Below are 21,244 nucleotides of genomic sequence, written 5' to 3' on the forward strand. Positions count from 1 at the left end.
TTGATATCATATGAATTGGTCTGGGCATCTACCCCCACAGTTACAGTTTCGATGTAGTTTTGTTGACGTGTAAAAATTAATTAAAACATTAACACCATCATATCTAAAAACAATTTTTTTTTTTTAAAAGACACTAAACACATGTATGTTGTGTCAGGTTACTTTCACGTTGCTATATTTATGCATCATCATACTGCGCATACTACATACTACACATACAGCCACATATATGTTGTTTTCAATGTATTATCTTTAGGCTAATACAGGCCACATGTCCAATCCAGCATGTGATGTGTGAATGTTGAAATTAAAAGTGCTGACTCACCTAAGGCCACGATGATAGTCAGCAGCTCTGGTGACATGGCAGGAGTTGCTAGACACAAAGTCACAGCTGAAATCAATAGTCACAGCTTCCAAACCAACTGCTCGTTTGCACTTTAGGTGGAGGAAAACACGCTCACACTGCTCCAAACCCCTGCACACGGTACAGGACACTGGTCGCCAGGGGTAACCGGCAGTATAACATATTACCACCATGAAGGGAGGAGAGTTACCAGGGGAGTTTCCAGCAGGAATAAGTCACCTCAGAGCGCTCTCACTCAGGGAAGAAAGCAAAGCTGACTCGTGTGCAAACTCTAGTGGAAGTTATTAATGCAGGCATCCACTGGGCTACACATCACTGTGTGTGTGTGTGTGTGTGTGTGTGTGTCATAAAACGTGTTTGAATTCTTAATATTTTTGGTGATTTACAACACACTTACACAGACTTTCAACGACAAAGACATAAAAACGAGTCGAGAGGAATCACTTTACATGTAAACAGACTACATTACATTTATCCACTGTATTTGTGTGTGTTGTTTGAACTGTTCTATAGTAATGTAGTCTCGCAATGGCAGACCCTCCTCCACAGCGCTGCGGAGGAGGGTCTGGCTAGTCCACACAGCATTCCTAGGTGGGAGAAAAACGTGCTCTGGTTTATTGGCATTTCTTTAAACCAATCACAATCGTCTTGGGCGGTGCTAAGCTCCGGACGAAGCAACGGTGCCGCAGCAAAATAGTCTCGGGAAGGAACTTGTTTTGGTGGAACATGAGTAGTTCAAAAGTAGTTTTAGTCGTGCAACAGAAAACTCAGATTGGACAGATAGTCTAGCTAGCTGTCTGGATTCACCCTGCAGAGATCTGAGGAGCAGTTAACCATAGTCCTCAGAAATATAAATATAAAAAAGATAACATGCTGTGTGGTGAGGACAGTTGAGAAGATTAAAAGGTGCTAAACAAAGATAAAAAAAAAAAAAAAAAATGCAATAATATTAACAAGCTCTTTAAGTACAATGTTTGCATCTGAAATGTGAAAGTATCAAAATAAATACTCAAGGCAAGCCACAGGTCAGTACTTAAATGCATCTTCCTCCTCCTCCTCCTCCTCCTCCTCCTCCTCCTTCCTCATGTCCTCTCATCCACTCATCCTCCCATTTTACAAACTTCACATCGTCTCTCACACTCTCCATCCTTCTCTGGCTCCCATTTTACAAACTTCACATCGTCTCTCACACTCTCCATCCTTCTCTGGCTCCCATCTTCCTCACCTCCCCCACCTTTGGCGTGATGTGGGTGCGCGATCACGACATGCCCTTAAAATGTGAAGTGATGGAGGGGGAAGCGCGCAGACTGTGATTCATTCATTCACTCCACAGGAGGAGCTTAGAGGGGAGCGCGAGGGAGGAGAAGGTTGGTGGAGAGAGGGAGGGGCGAGAGAGAGAGAGAGCTGCGTGGTTTGTCAGCTGTTATTCCCCTCAGCAGGCTGCTCTCTCTGTGTTGTAAGAGCGCGCATGGAGAACGGCAGGATGGAGCGGATGGAGTCGATGGAGCCGATCTCGGCGCACTACACCACGGCTTACCCGGAGATCCATCCCGATAGCGGGTACGAATCCAGAGAGACCGCCGACAGCCAGGCAAAGACTCCCCCAGCTCCGACATATGACGAGGAATTAGTGCACAAGGTATGGCGACATGGTTACAATAACGCAACAGCTGTTTAATGCGCCACACACAGACAGTTTAAACTTTGTAGGACTGCTGTGCTTGGTTTCTTTTTCTATTATGTATCCATTTATGTACTGCCATCTATGAAATGTCCTTAAACTACCCTAGCCATACACATCCGTGACTGTACTTATTGTTTTTAATGTGCTACATGTGCTGGTTTTACTGTGAAGTGTCTTTGAGTACCATGTAAAGCGCTATATAAATAACATGTATTATTATTATTATTATTATTATTATTATTATTAAACCCTAAAGCAGCCCGGTCGTTCAGCCGGGTACGCCTCCGCGCTGGACCGGGTGTGCGCTCTCCGTGGTGCTGATCTTCACTTGGCCGTTCTTTTCAGTTGGTCCGTTTCCAGGCTTGTTGCGTGTCAATCTGCCCCAAACACATCATCATTTGTGTAATGAAGAGTCAGTGGTGCTCTCACTCAGATCAGCTTCCTGCTTCAGATTGGAATGAGGCTTCAAAGTGGTCACTTTGTACCGAAATGCTCTTGAGCAAGACATTGATTCCCTCCGCCCCCTCTAGACCTGTTATCATCACTACAGGATACATTTTAAAATGTTTGGATTGTGTTATTTACTGTAAATAGGCTGGGAGATTGTGTCACTTCTGTTTATTAAATAAGCAGTTAGATGGAGGATAGTCTCACATTGCCAGACCTTCCTCCACAGCGCTGTGGAGGAAGGTCTGGCTAGTCCACACAGCATTCCGGGATGGGAGAAAAACCTGCTCTGGTTTGATGGCATTTCTTTTAACCAATCACAATCTTCTTTGGCGGTGCTAAGCGCTGGACTGAGCCACTGAGCCGCTGCAAAATAGCCTCGGGAAGGAACTTGTTTTGGTGGAACATGTGTACGTTCAAAAGTTTTTTTAGTCGTGCAACAGAAAACTCAGATTGGACAGATGGTCTAGCTAGCTGTCTGGATTTACCCTGCAGAGATCTGAGGAGCAGTTAACCATAGTCCTCAGAAATCCACCGGAGTTTAGAACACCTACACAAAGAAAGAGGAAGGTGACGGACATCCAGCTGATAATGAGGGACATCCGGCGGAATTTCTGTCGGCACCGGAGCAATCCCGAAAGGGGAACACCGTGGATATAGACTAGATGGAGGAAGAATGGTACATTAGAGGGATGACATGAAGGATCACCAAGGGCTAATGAATGTCTCAGCATTGTTCTCCAAAGTGGATAATAATTAAATGTTTATTGCACTTCTCAAGCCAAGAGCAGAAGGGATTTCCAGTGCAGGGAAACATACGTACGTACGAAATGAAATCCTTCATAACGTAAAAAATAAACGTGAAATCTGGCAGTAACATAACAGAGCTGTATTATGCAAACAAATAAGAGGGTGAGGCTGTAAAAATGTGTTTTAAGACAGGATTTAAAAGCTGAGACAGTGTCAGTGAAATACATGCTACAGTAACTGGAAGACGAACAGCAAAAGATCCATCAGCCCTGACCTTAACCTGGACATTGGGACGGTTTGGGCCTTACCCAGCAGATCACCTCTTAATGATGCCTTGGCCATGTAAAGCCTTGTGAGGATTTTAAAAGATACTGTATTTTAAAAAGAAATAGGTAACGAGTGCAAAGAGGCTGAAACGCCCTTATGTGGCTGGGTGGAGGCCATTCATATCCCAAACCATCTTTGGACCATCTGCCCGCACATACGGCCACCAGTTGTCATGTGACTTACTTAGGTCACATGACAACAACCTGTGAGATGCAGATGAAGATCAGAAAAGCTTTATTATTAGCTTTTATTATTATATATTATATATTTATTATTAGAATCCAGAAACATTATGATTGGATATCACCATGGAGAATACGGACCATTTCTGATGCATTTTCTTTGCAGTTTTGTTGATATGTTGATATCAAAATACATTGCGAGGACATATATTATACAAGGATATCAGATACATCTTTTTTTGTCATGTATGTGTTCCAAACTTGATCTGGAAATATTCAAGCTCAATATTTTTCTAGAATACCGATTGTATCTATGGCATATCTGTATGTCATTAAGCTTAGCTTAGCTTAGATTATTTTGTTACATATTCAACTGCAGTAATACGAGGGATTGTGGACTTCTGTGGTGGAGGAGGTGTTCAGATCCTTAACTTAAGTAGCAATACAGTGATAAAATACTCCATTACCAGTAAAAGCCCACCTTTCAGAATGTTACTTAAAGCTGCATTAATCCATTTTTTTCTATTAACTATGGATAAAATGACTATTGCTGTGTCTCAATTTGTGCACTTCTGTACTCACACTTGCTATTTTAAGTGAATTGTGCGTTCACTAGGGCTGGGTACCGGATACGACACTTTTTAGGCACCAACCGAATTGCCTCTAAAGAATCGAGTATTGAAAAATGCCTCGTCATTCAATACCCAATTTCAATACCTAATCTCATCAGGGTCAGTGATCCAATCAGCATGCAGCATGCTTCTACCAAGATCCAATAATGTCTGTGATTGGTTGTCTAACGTTACACGTCGTAGAGACACCCAGCAAAAACTCCACGTTACACAGAGACGGCTCACGTAGTAGGAGCTGAAAAATATAGAAAAAGATTTGTGCCGTAATTTGAAATACAAATTTAGAATTGGTATTGAAAAAAGTATTGTTTGGGAACCGCTATCAAAGTCATGGTATTGGTACCGGTAATGACCATTTTTGAACGATACCTAGTCCTAGCGTTCACATTGACGTAGTATGTCCAAATGCAGCACTACGAGTACCCGGATGCTGCACTGAAAACGGTCAAAAAGTTGAGTGTGGAACACTGGACACTACTCGCCCTCCACAGTCGCCATCTTCGCTACGGAGCGGAAGCTGCGGGACCACCAATGAATTTTCAAATTTGTAAAAAAATGGTGGACAAATTTATACGTCTGTTTTTTTCAATAAGTACCACAATACTGTAGTCAGATAGGTAGAAAACAAGCCAGTGTATTTTGGCGGGTGACAATAGGTGGCGGTTACGCTCTTCCAGACTGCAATTTACCTTTACAATGAATTTCTGGTCAGAAATTTAGAGTATTAATCTGAGTCTGTCAGTGGCAAAACAAGAGCACTTTTGTGAAGGTAAATACAAGCTGCACAATTGCCCTATTAACTTACATTGTAGCTTGTTTCGCCGCTGCCGACTGCAATGTTCTTGTTTAAAGGAGAATTCCGGTCGATTTTAACACGTAGCTCTGTTGTTTGTAAATTTGGAGTGCTGTCAGTAGCGAGAAAAACGAAAACAATGGGTGCTGCCTACACCGTGTTATCCTCCTGCTAGCGTTAGCACCCAGGAGGCTGAAACCGGGCAAGTTTATAAAAGCAAATGCTTTTAGCCTCTTAACATGTTTGAAATGTCATTACAAGTGCCTACCCATGTGAAGTGATTCCTTCTGAGTGAACACAGTGAATCTGACTGCAGTAGATGTGAAAGAAATGCATAAAAGTTGTGCTAATTCAGCTCTGTTTAGTTCCAGTGTTGAGACGGCAAGACGAGTGCTTAGGGACCGTTTACAAACTACAACACCAAAAACAGATACAAGAATATTTTCAAAAATAGGCTGTAGTACAACTAGCAGGAGACAAGTTATAACTGAGGCAAGTTTGGAGACACTACCTTATTTAATCATTAAATTAATAAATATTTTTGAATCTCTTTTCGGTGTTGAAATCGACCGGAATTCTCCTTTTATACTGGACCAATGTCAAAGGTTGTTGCTCCCATCAGTCACTTAGACACAAAAACATAGGAAAATAGGGTCCAGGTTGAAAAAAACGGTAGTTACCCTTTAATGTTTTTAAGAAATATCTGTATTGACTGAACTGATCATATCACTGTATTATTTACTGCCACGCGAGCCACAAATTAAAGGTCCCATATTGTGAAAAGTAAGATGTCCATGTCTTTTGTATTAAATAGCAGGTTGAGGTGCTATACAAATACTGTGAAATTATCAACACACTCAATCCACAGAGAAATGCACACAGCCAGAAGGCATGAACTGTGCCTTTAAATGAGCCTTCTGTATATTAGGGTGTGGAAATTGCAGTAAATTGCAAGAGACAATTTCTCACTTTGAGCACACGAATGCGTGTGTTGTTTATTTTGACAGGAAAACAACTAACTGGAAAAAGGCGCTGACCAGCAACAAAACCCCGTAGGGTCCAACGTCATCACGCATGCAGAACATTTAAAGGGCCCGCGATCCCTGAACAGTCATAATTACATGTATATGTATTACGTTGTTCACTGCATGAAGAACCATACTAAGAACAAAGGGCTGCGCACACCACACTTAACAAATAAGGTGAATTATGTATGTCACATTCACTACAAGGGCTGTCAATCGATTAAAAAATGTAATCTAATTAATTACATACTCTGTGATTAATTAATCGAAATTAATCGCATACATAATTAACGGTGCCTGAACCGATACTTTTTAAGAAAGTAAAAAAAGAAAAGAAAAAAAAAGGGTACTAAACAACAGTTGGTGACATTAAAGAACGGCTTGTTTATTGCTAAGGCCATATGGTCAAAATTAAATGATTTAATAATAATGTATAACAATAACAATAACTTATTTCACTAGTAAATTGCTGTTGAACAACAAAAACAACCATCAGATGGGAAAAGGACATTTACAATAACTTAAAATGCACCACAAGGCTGTAGTTTACCAGTTTCATTGAACGCACCGTCTGTGTTGTTTTTCCAACGGCAGCTTGAATCCTCTACAGTAAAACACAGTCAAACGTTACACCGTTTAGCGTTAGCTGTCAGCATTTTAACCGTGTTTAATCCAGCTACTAGCTAGCGGTAGGCTAACGTTAGCTGCTGTTGAGTATAGTGTTAACTAGCTAGCGGTAGGCTAACGTTAGCTGCTGTTGAGTATAGTGTTAACTAGCTAGCGGTAGGCTAACGTTAGCTGCTGTCGAGTATAGTGTTAACTAGCTAGCGGTAGGCTAACGTTAGCTGCTTTCGAGTATAGTGTTAACTAGCTAGCAGTAGGCTAACGTTAGCTGCTGTCGAGTATAGTGTTAACTAGCTAGCAGTAGGCTAACGTTAGCTGCTGTCGAGTATAGTGTTAACTAGCGTCCCGTGCAGCGGTGTTTGTGTTACCTGTATCGTCTGTTTCAGAGCATCAGAGAGAAGCGCAGACATATCAGTGGCACCAGATTTCGGTAGCCAGTGTTGGCAGGAAGACGATTTTTACAAGTAAATGTTCCAGTTAATGATCCAGGCAGCACATTCTCGTCTCTCTCCTTCATTTTACAGTCCACTGGTGGCTAGAATGGCTCCGGGTCAAACGTCAATATGGAATGGATTAATCTGCGTTATTTTTTATATATATATATATTTTTTTTTTTTCAGACAGGATGATTTTAACATTAAAGCATGTAAATATGTTCTAATAGAAACCCAAAATACATGTATGAACATGAAAATGAGCATGATATAGGACCTTTAAAGCTTGGCGAGCAGCAGGAGGCTTGCGAGCCGCGCAATGAGTACCACTGGCCTACTTAGACCAAGGAGTCAGCGAGTTTAGACTCCAGTGATCCTCTGAATCTCTCTTCACTGTGGATGAAACAAAGAGAAGAGAGAAATGTCACATTATATCATGAAGCTGTATTGCAGGAACAGCTTCCAGTTCAGTGTGAAGGAGCTGCGTTACTCAAAGCTTGTTTCCTTTATCAATCATTTGGTCTTTATCTTGCAATGTCCTACTGTCTTTTGTAATATCGCTCGGTGTGAGAAAGAAGTGCACCAACAAGTTTTGGTTTTATTTCTTTCTAAACATATTTAGTTGCTTACATCATATTTAAAACATTTCACAATTGTCTGATGGTGTTTTGACAATTACAAGAAAATAGGATGACTGGTCTTGTGATCTAATGTTCACGCAGACACAATCTGCAATAATATCATTGCACTTAGTTATTAGTAGTTATTCTAAACTAAAGAATGATTTCCTCATTGAGGACGCTGTTGTCATTAGTGTGAGTTTACTGAGAACTGATGGTCCGATGAGACATGAACGCTAATGTTACCCTAATGTAACCATAATGTAACCATAATGTAACCATAATGCACGTTGACCAGCTGCTTTTAATTGCCTTGGAAGCAGTGTGTGTCTGTGTGAGTGCAAGTGGAAGGCTTGCATTGTGACGGGGGGGGGGCAGGGCCAGATTACAGAAATACAAACTGTTCTAGCAACCAGAAACCATTCTTTCAAGGGAACCCTTTCTCTCATTCTGTCGCTCTGATGCACTTTTTGTGCTTTGCTCTGGAGTGGGGGGGGCTTTTCTTTCACTCCATCTCACCTGTGTGACCCCTGAGGGATCACGCATGGGGGCTTCTTTGAGTGCTCTTTGGTTCTATTTGGTTTGGCTCTCCGCAGGGGCGGGGCTAGAAGGGGGGGCACGGGGTGGCACAAAATATGATTCCCCCCCCCAAAAAAAATCCATTGGATCAGAGTACTGTCACTTTGCTGTCTTTTCTGCCAATCTTCCCAGCCCTTGTCACATGACCAATTAATGTTTCCATGACGACTATCCAAAATTCTGATAAACATACCCATATCACCCACTCTGGAAGCACTCACAAGTGTGTCTTTCAACACACACACACACACACACACACACACACACACACACACACATATAGAGGCACACATACATTGCCACTAATGTAAATTTGCATCCAACAGACTTTTAATATTGGAAGATACAGTAATATGCTACTGTTCTGTGGGTTCAATCCCCAGCTGTGCATTATACGTCTAAATCACTGGCAATATGAGAACTGTCACGCTAAATTACATTCTGGCTGTGCCACAGACTTATTACTCTCCCGGAAAATAAAAGGGACTATTCTCATGGAAGTTCTTTATAAAGCTTCTTGGTAGGGCTGAACGATTTGGGGGAGAAAATCTAATTGTGATTTTTCTGCCAGATATTGCGATTACAATTAGATTTGCGATTATTCTTTATTTCTAAAGTTTAGCTAAAGTTCAATATTCCCTGTAACAGATAAAACATGTCATGGAGCATTATAACATGAGACACCATCAAAACGTCTATATATTCTTATACAGGGATGAGAACTTAGATATGAACTGGCAGCAATAACTGTTTTCTTTTAATAAGCATGGAACATTGAGCAGAAACACCGAACATTTATCACAAAAGTTATTATAATATAAAAACTATTCCAATAAAAAATATCAGCACTGTCCTGTAAACTGAAATGTCTGATCTGCCTCAGTTCAACAGCAGCATCTACATATTACACCTTTTACCGTCATGTTGAATAAAGTTATACAAAATAAATGAAACATCCACTGAAAATAGAGCATTTCTGTTAACAATCTGTGATATGTAACATTATTCCAGCATTTAACAGTAAATATAATAATACAAAGAGGAACAAAAAATGTTAAACCAAATGTTACACCAAACATTCAACTAAATATTCACATTCAATTGATCGCGATTAGCTAATCGCAGTCTTTTAAATCGCAAATCTATCAGTCGCTTTCTGTCAACACCACACATGTATGCACAGTATATATATATATATATATATATCCATTATCCATATCATCCATGTCTTATTCCCGAACATCTGCGGTGTATCACCCAATTGTCTCCAGTCTCCAGTGGGGGTTTATGAGACAGGCCCACTTCCCAGCTGGCCTCTGTTACCACGGAAACAGAGTCATACCCCCTTCCCACTACAAACACACTTATCATCATCATCACATATGCATGTGGAATTCTACAAGCATGGCGGTGTTTCTGGCATCATGTTACATGCTTTCAGTGAAACAGGAACCAGATTCCATTAATAAAGTTACTGGAGCATCAGATGAAATAAGAATATTGCTGCTGGTTATGCTCTACTGTACATGTTAGCCCCTCTGTGTTTACCTTTCTGATTATTTTTTTTCTCCATTGTTAAGAGATGTGAAATTATGAATGAGTCTCTTATTATGGCCCTGGTGTGTAAAGTACCCTGTGACAATCGATCGTTCGCTAACCCTAAGATTTGACTTGATTGACGCACACATGAGGCTGTAGTAAGAGTGATACTTGGCATTGAAAGAGTCTGGGGATGGTGTCTTATGTTTTTTGTGTAAGGAATGGATTAAACAGTGTGTTTATCTGCTCAAACCTAAGCTGCAAACGTTAGCATGTCGGGCTATAGTAACTGACAGTAACTAAGCGTTATTTCATTTTAGTAACTAACTGCATCATTTCGTGCGGTTACAGGTTATGTTAAAAAAAACAAAAATAGCCCCCGTTCACAATGAGCCCTGCTCTGTGTAGTAGCCTGTATATCCCCACCATGTGCCAGTCCAGAAGGCTATTCAAGTTTAGGATAGCAGTAGTCTATATCAACGACAATTCATTTCCAGGATTGTTCAGGTGCGGCGGATGTCCCTCATTTTTGGCCAGATGTCCGTCCTCTTCCACTTTCTTTGTGTTGGCGTTCTAAGGACTATGGTTAACTGCTCCTCAGATCTCTGCAGGGTAAATCCAGACAGCTAGCTAGACTATCTGTCCAATCTGAGTTTTCTGTTGCACGACTAAAACTACTTTTGAACATGTTCCACCAAAACAAGTTCCTTCCAGAGGCTATTTAGCAGAGGCACCGTGGCTCCGTCCGACGCTTAGCACCGCCCAAGACGATTGCGATTGGTTTGAAGAAATGCTAATAAAACCAGAGCACGTTTTTTTCTCCCATCCCAGAATGCTGTGTGGACTAGCAAGACCCTCCTCCGCAGCACTGTGGAGGAAGGTCTGGCAAAGTGAGACTAGTTAGCGGGTAAAGTCCTTGTTAACAGTTTTATCATCAGCAAGATATGCATTAACTATTCCATATATTCCATTCCCTTTCAATCACATTGCCTGTGATTGCTCTTTACCTTTCAACATTTCAATGTGCACATAAACTTAGGCTAAGAGTTGATAAATAGAAAGTATTTAGCTTCCATTTTGAGAACACAAACCATTTGATTGTGAGGTGGTGAACCCCCCTGAGTCCCCCCATATTTTTCACACAGGCTACCCTAACAAGCCATAGTGCTTACTGTAATCACTGACTAAAGGATCTCGAAACATAACACCTCTTTCAATTGCTGCAGTGACTTTTCTCTCAACAAAGAGAATAACTTGCGCAGTGCAGCGCAAAGCCCAACGCAAGTGTCTTTGCTAGTTTAAGACCGACGCAGTTGTCAGTTTCCCGTCCAGCGTCCACGTCGTTTAAATAGAAAATGCACCTGCGGCCATCTTTGCGCCCATGGGCGTGCTGGTCTTACAGGGAGGTGTGTTCAGGTGAATTCTTGGTGTATTGCTATCTTGAGGCAGCGGGAAGTGATCGCGCCATTGACCAACAAAAGCCTGGTCTAAAGTCAATAGCGTAGCATTTCATTCATTGTCATTGCCCTTTTGAACCATGCGCCCGGCGCACAGACTCTTTTTTCCGCCGTCAAACTAGCAAAAGTGGATATGGACACGCCCTAAACGCACCTGCGCCAGGCGCTTCACGCCGTGCGCTTAGATTGTTAAAATAGGGCCCTATGTAACTTTTCCCTCTTCGGTCCCCCTACAGGTTGTCTCATTGGAACTACAGCCGCGCAGCTGTAGCTCCAATGAGACAACCTGTATGCCTTTAAGTTATTACCGATGCCTGAATAAAGTTGATATGAAAATTCAGAGGATGCATGATTGGTGATGCAGTGTCCATATTTAATCCACAGCTGACATATGACACACTTCTGAGAGTTTCAAAAATCCTTTAAAATGCTGAGATCAAAGGGAGGCTATAAAACCTCAAACTGGTGAGAAAAGCTGCTCCAGCTTCTCAACTCTAATCCTTTCAGCCTTTATCATTCGTAAAGCCTTAAGACAAAACTGAGTTTCAGTTCAACCACAGCCTGGTTTAACAGAGGACAACATTACCCTGACTTCACTTCTGAACTGTTGACTTTCTTACTTTGTCTTGCTCGCATAGCGAAAACACATACATACATTTCTATTCCAGTATGTGCAGAAAAGTATGTGGACATCCATCCAAACCACGGCCACTTCTGACTTTCTATGGATGTTTAGGGGTTAACTCAGGACTACACTTCACATTCTTATATCTTTGTTATTGTTTTACAGGGGCATTGTGTGCCTTTATTCAGTTCAATTCAATTTTATTTATAGTATCAAATCATAACAAGAGTTATCTCAAGACACTTTACAGATCGAGTAGGTCTAGACCCCACTCTACCACTGTCGCACTAAATGCTTGCTCTTGGGGGAATTACTAGAATTGGTCCCAACAATTCCAGTAATTCCCCTAAGAGCGAGCATTTAGTGCGACAGTGGCGAGGAAAAACTCCCTTTTACGAAGAAACCTCGGACAGACCCAGGTTCTTGGTAGGCGGTGTCTGACGGTGCCGGTTGGGGGTGTGATGAACAGTGGCAATAATAGTCACAATAAAGATAATGGAACAGTGACTAGAAATAGTAGTTGTAGTAGTTCATGGCGTAGCAGGGCACAGCAGGGCGTTACAGGACGTAGCAGGGCACAGCAGAGCATAGCAGGGCATAGTAGGACGTAGCAGGACGTAGCAGGGCACTGCAGGGCACCGCAGAGCGTAGCAGGGTGTAGCAGGGAGTGCAGCAGGACCACGGCGACAGCTGCAACCATGATTTAGGTGCCACCCTAATCCAAGGAAACATGCTGGGCGGAAAAAAAACATAAGGACTCCGGGGAATAAGCTTATAGATTAAGGTAGGACATTAAGGTAGTGCTAAGGGCTAATGGGGGCTAAGGGGAATGACTTGCTCCAAAGGTTGGTAATTGGTAATACTGGCAATGAAAAACGTTGGCATTGAACATATTTGGTTTTTCTCACAATCACCTAATGTTGATGTTCTTCTGGACTCACTCCTCGACGTCAAAATTGAGTGGTTTGACCACTTCTGAACAAAGATGACCCATCACAACATATCAGACACTCAGGCTGCATTTTTAGCATCAACACTTCCAACCCATTTCTTGGGAAGACAAAGAAAAGTTTGTCTGTGTCTCATGTACGGTATCCATCACAGATGGAGGACACTATGTGCGTGGGTTGAGGGAGGGGGGGGATAAGTACCTCAGCATGACTTTTTTAAGTGGGCTACAAATGAAAGACAGGCCCATAGAAGATGAAGTATTGACTGCTGGCCCTGTTGAATGCCGCTGAATGCTGCCTTTCATTCATTTCATTGTCTTAAAGGTTATCTCCCCGAGGCTTGTGAGTCACACTGTAAAAGCGCTACACTGCCAAGCTCTTGTAAAAGATATTGTTTGTGCTGCTTGGAAGCAGAACTGTCCACCGTGACGCAGATGCTGACTCACAACCCAAAATCATAAAATGATTGTGGGGGTTCAGCCAGAAAGAAATGTTCAGTGCTCATTCTGATACCAATATAATCGTTATTGATTGTTTTTCTGCAGACAATCCTGGTCGGGGACAGTGGAGTGGGAAAGACGTCGCTGTTGGTGCAGTTCGATCAGGGAAAATTCATCCCCGGCTCCTTCTCCGCTACAGTGGGCATTGGATTCACGGTGTGTGTGTGTGTGTGTGTGTGTGTGTATGTGTGTGCAATGCATGCACACTTTGTGTATGTATTTCTTTAAATACAGGACATTCTCTTGTTGATATTAAGTCAAATCAGCTGTCAGAAAAACACCCAAAAACACATTGGCCATCATTTACAAAACGTGTGTGCGACCTAAAACAGGCGTAGGACGGACGTACACCGATTCCAAAGCAAGGCATTTATCAATTTGAACGTGAGCGTAGGCTGCGAAAAAATCTCACGTCTGGTCTGAACTCACGTACGCACGTTTTCGAGTCAGTGTGGACTTGCGGTGCAGCATATAAAAAGTTTATCAGGAGAAGGAGAAGTCATCAGTTGATCACTTATCAGCAACGGCAGATCTGGCTCTTTTAGAAGACCTCTATGCGCCGGTACAACAGTGCACACGTACGCGCATGGGCCACGGTGGAGCGCTCCATCGGATTGATTCTATAGTAATGAATTGATTTTGCCAGAATTTTGCAATTTAAATACTGCAGACTCATCACACAGTAACAGTAGTTCCAAAGAACAGCTGAGTGAGGACACTGATTTTTCAAAGACGGGCTGCTTTCGAATCTTTCACATGTATTTTTTCAGTGTAATGGCGTGGAGGCAGACATCTCAGAAGCTATAAGCAAATAAAGGACAATCTATCTGAAAGTTGTTGGGGTTTTTTTTGTAATTTGAACAAATTGTCTCTAATCTGTGTAGCTAGTGCTGATTCTTACATCAATTAACATCTCTTTCTGCTTCTCCCAGAACAAAGTGGTGACTGTTGATGATGTAAAAGTCAAACTACAGGTCAGTGAGTAAATCAGTTCCAGTGAAAACTTGATGTGCTTTCACAACAGCTATACCTATTTTAAGAGCACAGGCTGGTTTCCTCTCGAGCATCGGTGTTGTAACTGAAAGTGGAACCAGGCCAAGCTCTTTGTTTCCTTTTCTGTTTCAGATTTGGGACACAGCAGGACAGGAGAGGTTCAGAAGTGTGACACATGCATATTACAGAGATGCACACGGTGAGGAAGCATACACCATCATCTACAGCTGACTCTCAGCTCTATCTTTAACCACAAACACTGTCGTAGAGATGTGCGGAAATATAATCATATGTTTATTCCTCTTTTCCCTAAAGCTTTGCTCCTCCTGTACGACATCACCAGCAAAACCTCCTTTGACAACATAAGGGTAAGTCTGGGATATGTCTACCGCCTGGAAAGATATGGGAATGACTCAGACAGGAAGAGGAAACAGCCTGTATCAACAACTAATAAACTCTGTGGATCATTTAGTGTGTGTATGTGTGTGTGTGTGTGTGTGTGTGTGTGTGTGTGTGTGTGTGTGTCTGCGTGCGTGCGTGCGTGCGTGCGTGCGTGCGTGCGTCAACAGAGATGTGAATTAGCACTAAACCACAGAAATGATCTTGTCCACAGAGAAACAAAGGAGAATGTATTGATGTCAAATCAAGCTCAGTGGAGTGCCGGAGGTAAAAGGCACCCAGCTTCCTAAAAGATAGTGAAGAATTCTTCACATTTAACGCTTTTATTTAATTTACTGCAGTCCTAATTATGGCTACTTAAAGTGACCATATGTAACTTTGAAATGTTTCTGAAACAGCGTAATGTTCCATCTGATGATCATGAATGAAAAAATCAAATGAAAGGAAAAGAATGAAAAGAACGCTATTTTTACATAGTTTTTATTAATGCCTTTGCCCGGGTCCAATTTTTCCCGCGAAGTCACAATAAAGCTTAGATCGAGCCCAAAAAATCTAGCCCGACCCTAGTCGGGCCCGTGCACGTTGTGTCCGAGCCCGGCCCGACACGTTAACTGTAATTATGAGCCCGATTTAAACCCAACAATTTTTTTATACGTGGGCCGTTATAACTGACGTTCTCAACTATAATTCCTTGAGTAACAGATCAAGGCAGCAACTTAATCAAAGCCCTGGAACCATATAGCAGACTTTCATGTATCGATCACCTAATTAATACTGTCCTTCGGCACGGTCTGCATGGCGACGCACTGGCCGACAACGCGCCGGATATAGGAGAGACCATATCTGCTGCTAAAGGACTCGTGAGATATGTGAAACAATCTGGCCTGGTTGCGCAATTATCGAAGACAGTGCTACAGATGGGGGAGACAGGATTTTAGCAAAGTTTACCTCACACTCAAGTCAGTGCAGGACATCCACCCAGAGCTATGGGAGAAGCTGGAGAGCCTGAGGATAGTGGGGGGAGTTAGGGCTCGGGCTCAGGCTTGGGCAGTGGATCTAAACTCTCTGCCCAAAATGATTTAAAAGTCACAAAATGATTTACGAGTCAATCTTGGTCGGGCTTTCAACAGATGGAGACAATTGTCTGGGATTGTAAATGTTTCAAAAACGTCCCCGAATTGGCCCTCAGATATGTAATAAGTTTTGCGCCATGTGGTTGTAGTCAGTAGCAGACATTAAATTAGGTCCCCCTTCCATTTGGCGCGGACAGTTTATTCCTTTTAGTCCGTGTTTGTGTTGGCTTACTATTTTCTTTTCCCTTGTCCCCTGTACCTGTGTAAAGCGTCCGTGGGTTTTATTTATTTATTTTATTTATATACCATATGCAACACCGGAAATGCATCAATGCATCTGTAACTTATTCTCTTATTGTAAAGGAATGATTTTCTGTCTGAGAAAAACATTCATCGCAACTCTATGACCTCCGACAGCAGGTGTGGTAACAACACTACCACGTTTGTCCAAAGCGGCCGCCAGAATCAACACAAACTGAAAGTTACATATAGCCACTTTAAAGGACGTTTTCCAGGTCTCAGCCTAATGCAAACATACTTTCTCTGTCTTGTTTCAGGCATGGTTGACAGAGATCCATGAGTATGCACAGAGCGATGTAGTCATCATGTTGCTGGGCAACAAGGTGAGAGGGAATTGTCCAAGAAGTTCAGCAAATAAAAGAAAAGGTCTTGAGAAAATAGAAAGGGATGTGATTTTTACTGAAAACTGACTGTAAACTTTGGCTTCTTATGATAGAAGGTACAATCCATGTTTGTACAGCTAGATAAAGACACAGATAATTCTCTATTTCTCTGAAGTTGATAGAGATGTAGTCTATAGCGGCAGCGTTCCACTTCCGGGAATGTTCAGGTGCCGCTGGAAATTCGTCAGATGTCTGTCCCCTTCCTCTTCCTTTGTGTTGGCGTTCTAAACTCCAGTGGATTTCTGAGGACTATGGTTAACTGCTCCTCAGATCTCTGCAGGGTAAATCCAGACAGCTACCTAGACTATCTGTCCAATCTGAGTTTTCTGTTGCACGACTAAAACTACTTTTGAACGTACACATGTTCTACTAAAACAAGTTCCTTCCAGAGGCTATGGCTGCGTCCGAAATTCCATACTCATATGCTAAAACAGTAAGTGAGCTTTCTTAGTACGTCCGAAACCTTAGTATGAAACCTATAGTGCACAGATTGCATACTATTTCAGGTGAAAGATTACAGTATGCAATACTGGACATTACGCCAACATAAATATCCCACAATGCAATGCGGTAGTAACGATAACGTCCATAACAGACACACAGATAGAAACCAAGGAGCTCTGTAACGTCAATAATGCTCTAATTTATATTTCTGTTGGTCTAGTTATTTACCTCTTTCAGTAATTTAAGCATGAACTAGGGATGCCGCTAGAGCAGAGGTCGGCAGGGGTTACCATGGTTACGCATCTTCAACAACAAGGAGGTTTTCAGGAAGTGACGTTGGAAATTACAGCTTAGGGCGTCCGAAAAGATACACACTTCTGTTTATTTACACACAAGTACGTTGAATGATAGCTGACAAGTTGAGTATGTAGTGCAGAGTATGAGATTTTGACACAACCTATTTAGCAGAGGCACCGTTATTGTGTCTGGCGCTTAGCGCCGCCCAAGACGATTGTGATTGGTTTAAAGAAATGCCAATAAACCAGAGCACGTTTTTCTCCCATCCAGGAATGCTGGGTGGACTAGCCAGACCCTCCTCCGCAGCGCTACAATCAGTTATTATAGTATAATCACTTTAGGAATAATGCATGACTGATGTGTTTTAAAGGTCCCATGGCATGAAAATTTCACTTTATGAGGTTTTTTTAACATTAATATGCGTTCCCCCAGTGGCTAGAAATGGCGATAGGTGTAAACCGAGCCCTGGGTATGCTGCTCTGCCTTTGAGAAAATGAAAGCTCAGATGGGCCGATCTGGAATCTCCTCCTTATGGGGTCATCAGGAGAAAGGTTACCTCCCCTTTCTCTGCTTTGCCCGCCCAGAGAATTTGACCCACCCATGAGAGAGAGACATCATGGCTTTCAAACGAACAAAGTGGCAGTTGGTCAAGGCCACACCCCCACCCTCCACCTCCCCCCCTTCTCCTCCTCAATAGCTACAGACACAGAAATGGCACATCCTAAGCTCATTGTGGGACTGGCTCTAGTGGCTGTAATTCTGCACCAAGGCTGAATTTCAGGAAAGAGACTTCAGATACAGTATTAGGGGACCACTATATAATAAAAGCATCCAAAGAGCACCATGTCATGGGACCTTTAAATCAACATTTCTTTTTAAATCTCACATACCCCATGCAGTACTCCAAAGTACCCCTAGGCGTACCCCCATTTGAGAAACACTACCATAGAGAAAGCCTTTCTACAGGGCCCAAAATGTTGTGCTACGCCCCTGCATTCACTAGCCATTTGGCTGGTAGACCAAAAATTTCATTTAGAACCCTGGGGCCAAGTAAACTCTATTACTATATGACTTTATGCATTTGTTTTATTGACGTCCTACTCTAACCATACTGCTGTGCCTCTGTGTGCCAGGCTGACATGAGCAGCGACAGAGCCATCCGGAGAGAGGAAGGAGAGCGTCTGGCCAGAGTGAGTTTTTCCCTCCGCTGTGCAAGCAGAACTGATGCTGCTGACTCTGCTGCTCACTGCTGTTTGTTCCTCTCCTTGTTTCCAGGAGCATTCAGTTCCCTTCATGGAGACAAGTGCCAAGACAGGAGTCAACGTAGAGCTGGCCTTCACTGCTGTGTCCAAGTAAGAAACACTCTCACGTGATGGCTTTTTAACACTGTACACTACAGCAGGCTGCTGTGCACCCAGCTGGCCCAATCAATCATTTCAACTAGTACAGAAACATAACACAAATACCTCTGAAGGGGTTACAATGTAAGAACACATATTAATCTACTAAATACAAGAGATGTTCTGATACCGATACCAGTATCGGAAAAGCCTCCGATGCTGCCTAAAATACTGGTATCAGTATCGGTGAGTACTGGAGTTTATGCACCGATCTGATACCACGTAATGTAGCAGAAGAAAATATACTTTAAAGTAGTTTATTTATGTTCTTTTTCCGTTATGACTGACTGTCAAACTGGATAGTAAAAGAAAGTTCTGGCGTTCACTTTTTGTGTTTCTTCATGTTTCACAAAAAGTTTAACCTGAGCCAGGCCGAACAACAATGATAGCAATCCTATCACATCCATACAGGGATAGTAGTACACAGCTGTTAAAATATAATAAAATATATGTAGGTATCAGTACTCGGTATCAGCCAATATGCAAGTTCAGGTATCCGAATGGGTATCAGGAAGGAATAAATGATATCGGAACATCTCTACTAAATACATCATATGTAGACACTTAACTGACATTAGCTGTAATATATATTTTACTGATGATGAAATATTGCCATTGTTGATAAATTTAAAAACTCATTATGCTGCATCCAGAAACATCAATAATTATTAAGCTAATTTTACAAGCCATTTCATTAAATTAAAGAATGTTAAAATAAAAGTATTTCTTAGATCTTATGCTATTTATTGATCCAAAAAAGACGTTTATCTGTGTTTTAAGCCCCTCAACGCACTAGGATTAGGCAATGGTTATGGTTAGGGTTAGGGTTAGGGTTAAGGTTAGGGTTAGGTGCCTTGAAGTCAACGGTCGCAGTGTTGTCTGGAAGGAGACGTTGGGGGCTTAAAACACCATTGAGCCAAAAAGACTACCTTAATATTTTTACCTTAACATTCAATTGATTTACCCATTAATAGTGTGTCATCATGTCAAACTGGGATTGTAAAGAGCAAACAATAAATCAACCTCTTACAATTGACCAAATATCATAAAAGCCATCCAATATTTTATTTCTTAAAAGGCCTCAGGGATGCCATAATGATGCTTTGTTCTTTTAATGGCCTTTTCAATAATGAATTAATTATGAAGAATCAAATATTTAAAAGCTATATATATATAATAAAGTAAATATAGTAAAATATGCAAGTGGCTGGTAGATTTGCTTCACTCACCAGCCAAAAAAACAATGGTAATATATTGAGTGGTTGGTAAAATGTGAACATTCACTAGCCATTTTGCCAATGGATGAAAAAGTTAATTTTGAACCCAGACTGTTGTGGGTTCATTTAAAGTGTGTGACGTCTGTTTCTGTTGTTCAGGGAACTGAAGCACCGGGCCGTCCAACATCCCAACCAACCCAAGTTCCACATTCATGAATACATTGAAGCACAGAAGGAGAAATCCGGCTGCTGCAGCTACTTCTGAATCTCCTCTCCACTCTGGTACTGTGTGGGAGGAAGCCCTATAAACTCACTGCTGCTCCCAAAATACACCATGACGTTGCCATTCACCCTGGACTAAAAGCCAGAAGGATAAACCGAGCTATAGACTCACAAAACCCACAGCTCCTTTGACCATGGACAGTTTACACAGGACCTGAACATTTGTAATAGAAATGCGAGCAAATAGTATTAAAAGTATTTTAATTTGATTAAATAACCTTATGCTATTTGCTTTCTTTGTGAAAGATCATAACCACTCTTGTGTATGTGTGTTAGGTACGAACGAAACAGCTCGCCTGGTTCAGTCCAAAGTTTGAAAATACTCCTCACCTCCAAAGCTCTTAAATGCCAATACCAACCAACCGACCGACCGAGCGAGCGACCGAGACCAAGCGACCGATCAACCGGTCCAACCGACCGACCAACCAACCAACCGGTTCAACCAAGTCGGCACTTATTTAATGCAGATTAAGCCATGTTTTAAAATCACATTGCTTGTAAATTTGTCTGAACAATAAAAACACAAAAATATATTTTTTGCCATTCATAGACTTTTTTTTTTATACATAGATTTAAAAAGATTTTTTTTTGTTGAAATTCATTCATACATTTCATATTTATATTGTACTATCTTAGGCTACTGTAACTTCTCATTATGTAATGATGTAATCATTCTCGTGATTACTGTTCTTCTAACGCCTACCTTACACTAAAAGACTGAACAGACTTTGAACAGACTACAGTCTGACACCATCTCACATCTAAAGACACTCATCTTACATCTAACGTTAAAGACTGTCATCATATGTAAAGAATGGGGATCTTGCGAGGTCACACATTGCAAGACGATAACTAGATTCGTTTTGAAAAATTTTACCAAGCTAGCTAGCTACGGCTAGCATTAGCTGGTAACTTAAGAGAAAG

At 41.7% G+C, this 21,244-nt stretch overlaps 1 protein-coding gene across 2 annotated transcripts; it reads left to right on the forward strand.

Annotated features, from left to right (window-relative positions):
- Window positions 1-1,719: 1,719 nt before the first annotated feature.
- LOC116067559 (ras-related protein Rab-37-like) lies at window positions 1,720-20,853 on the forward strand. Of its 2 annotated transcripts, XM_036001222.1 has the most exons (11): window positions 1,720-2,003; window positions 13,578-13,688; window positions 14,465-14,506; window positions 14,658-14,724; window positions 14,841-14,893; window positions 16,555-16,620; window positions 18,555-18,611; window positions 18,697-18,773; window positions 20,198-20,320; window positions 20,659-20,677; window positions 20,737-20,853. In XM_036001222.1, exons 1-9 carry the CDS (start codon window positions 1,833-1,835, stop codon window positions 20,301-20,303), a joined length of 750 nt encoding a protein of 249 aa, XP_035857115.1. In that variant the 5' UTR covers window positions 1,720-1,832; the 3' UTR covers window positions 20,304-20,320; window positions 20,659-20,677; window positions 20,737-20,853. The 2 variants fall into 2 exon arrangements, with proteins under 2 accessions (XP_035857115.1, XP_031179899.1); XM_031324039.2 differs by having other exon boundaries at window positions 20,659-20,853.
- Window positions 20,854-21,244: the final 391 nt, after the last annotated feature.

Source organism: Sander lucioperca, chromosome 5 (genome assembly GCF_008315115.2).
Source record: "Sander lucioperca isolate FBNREF2018 chromosome 5, SLUC_FBN_1.2, whole genome shotgun sequence".
Taxonomy (NCBI): Eukaryota; Metazoa; Chordata; class Actinopteri; order Perciformes; family Percidae; genus Sander; species Sander lucioperca.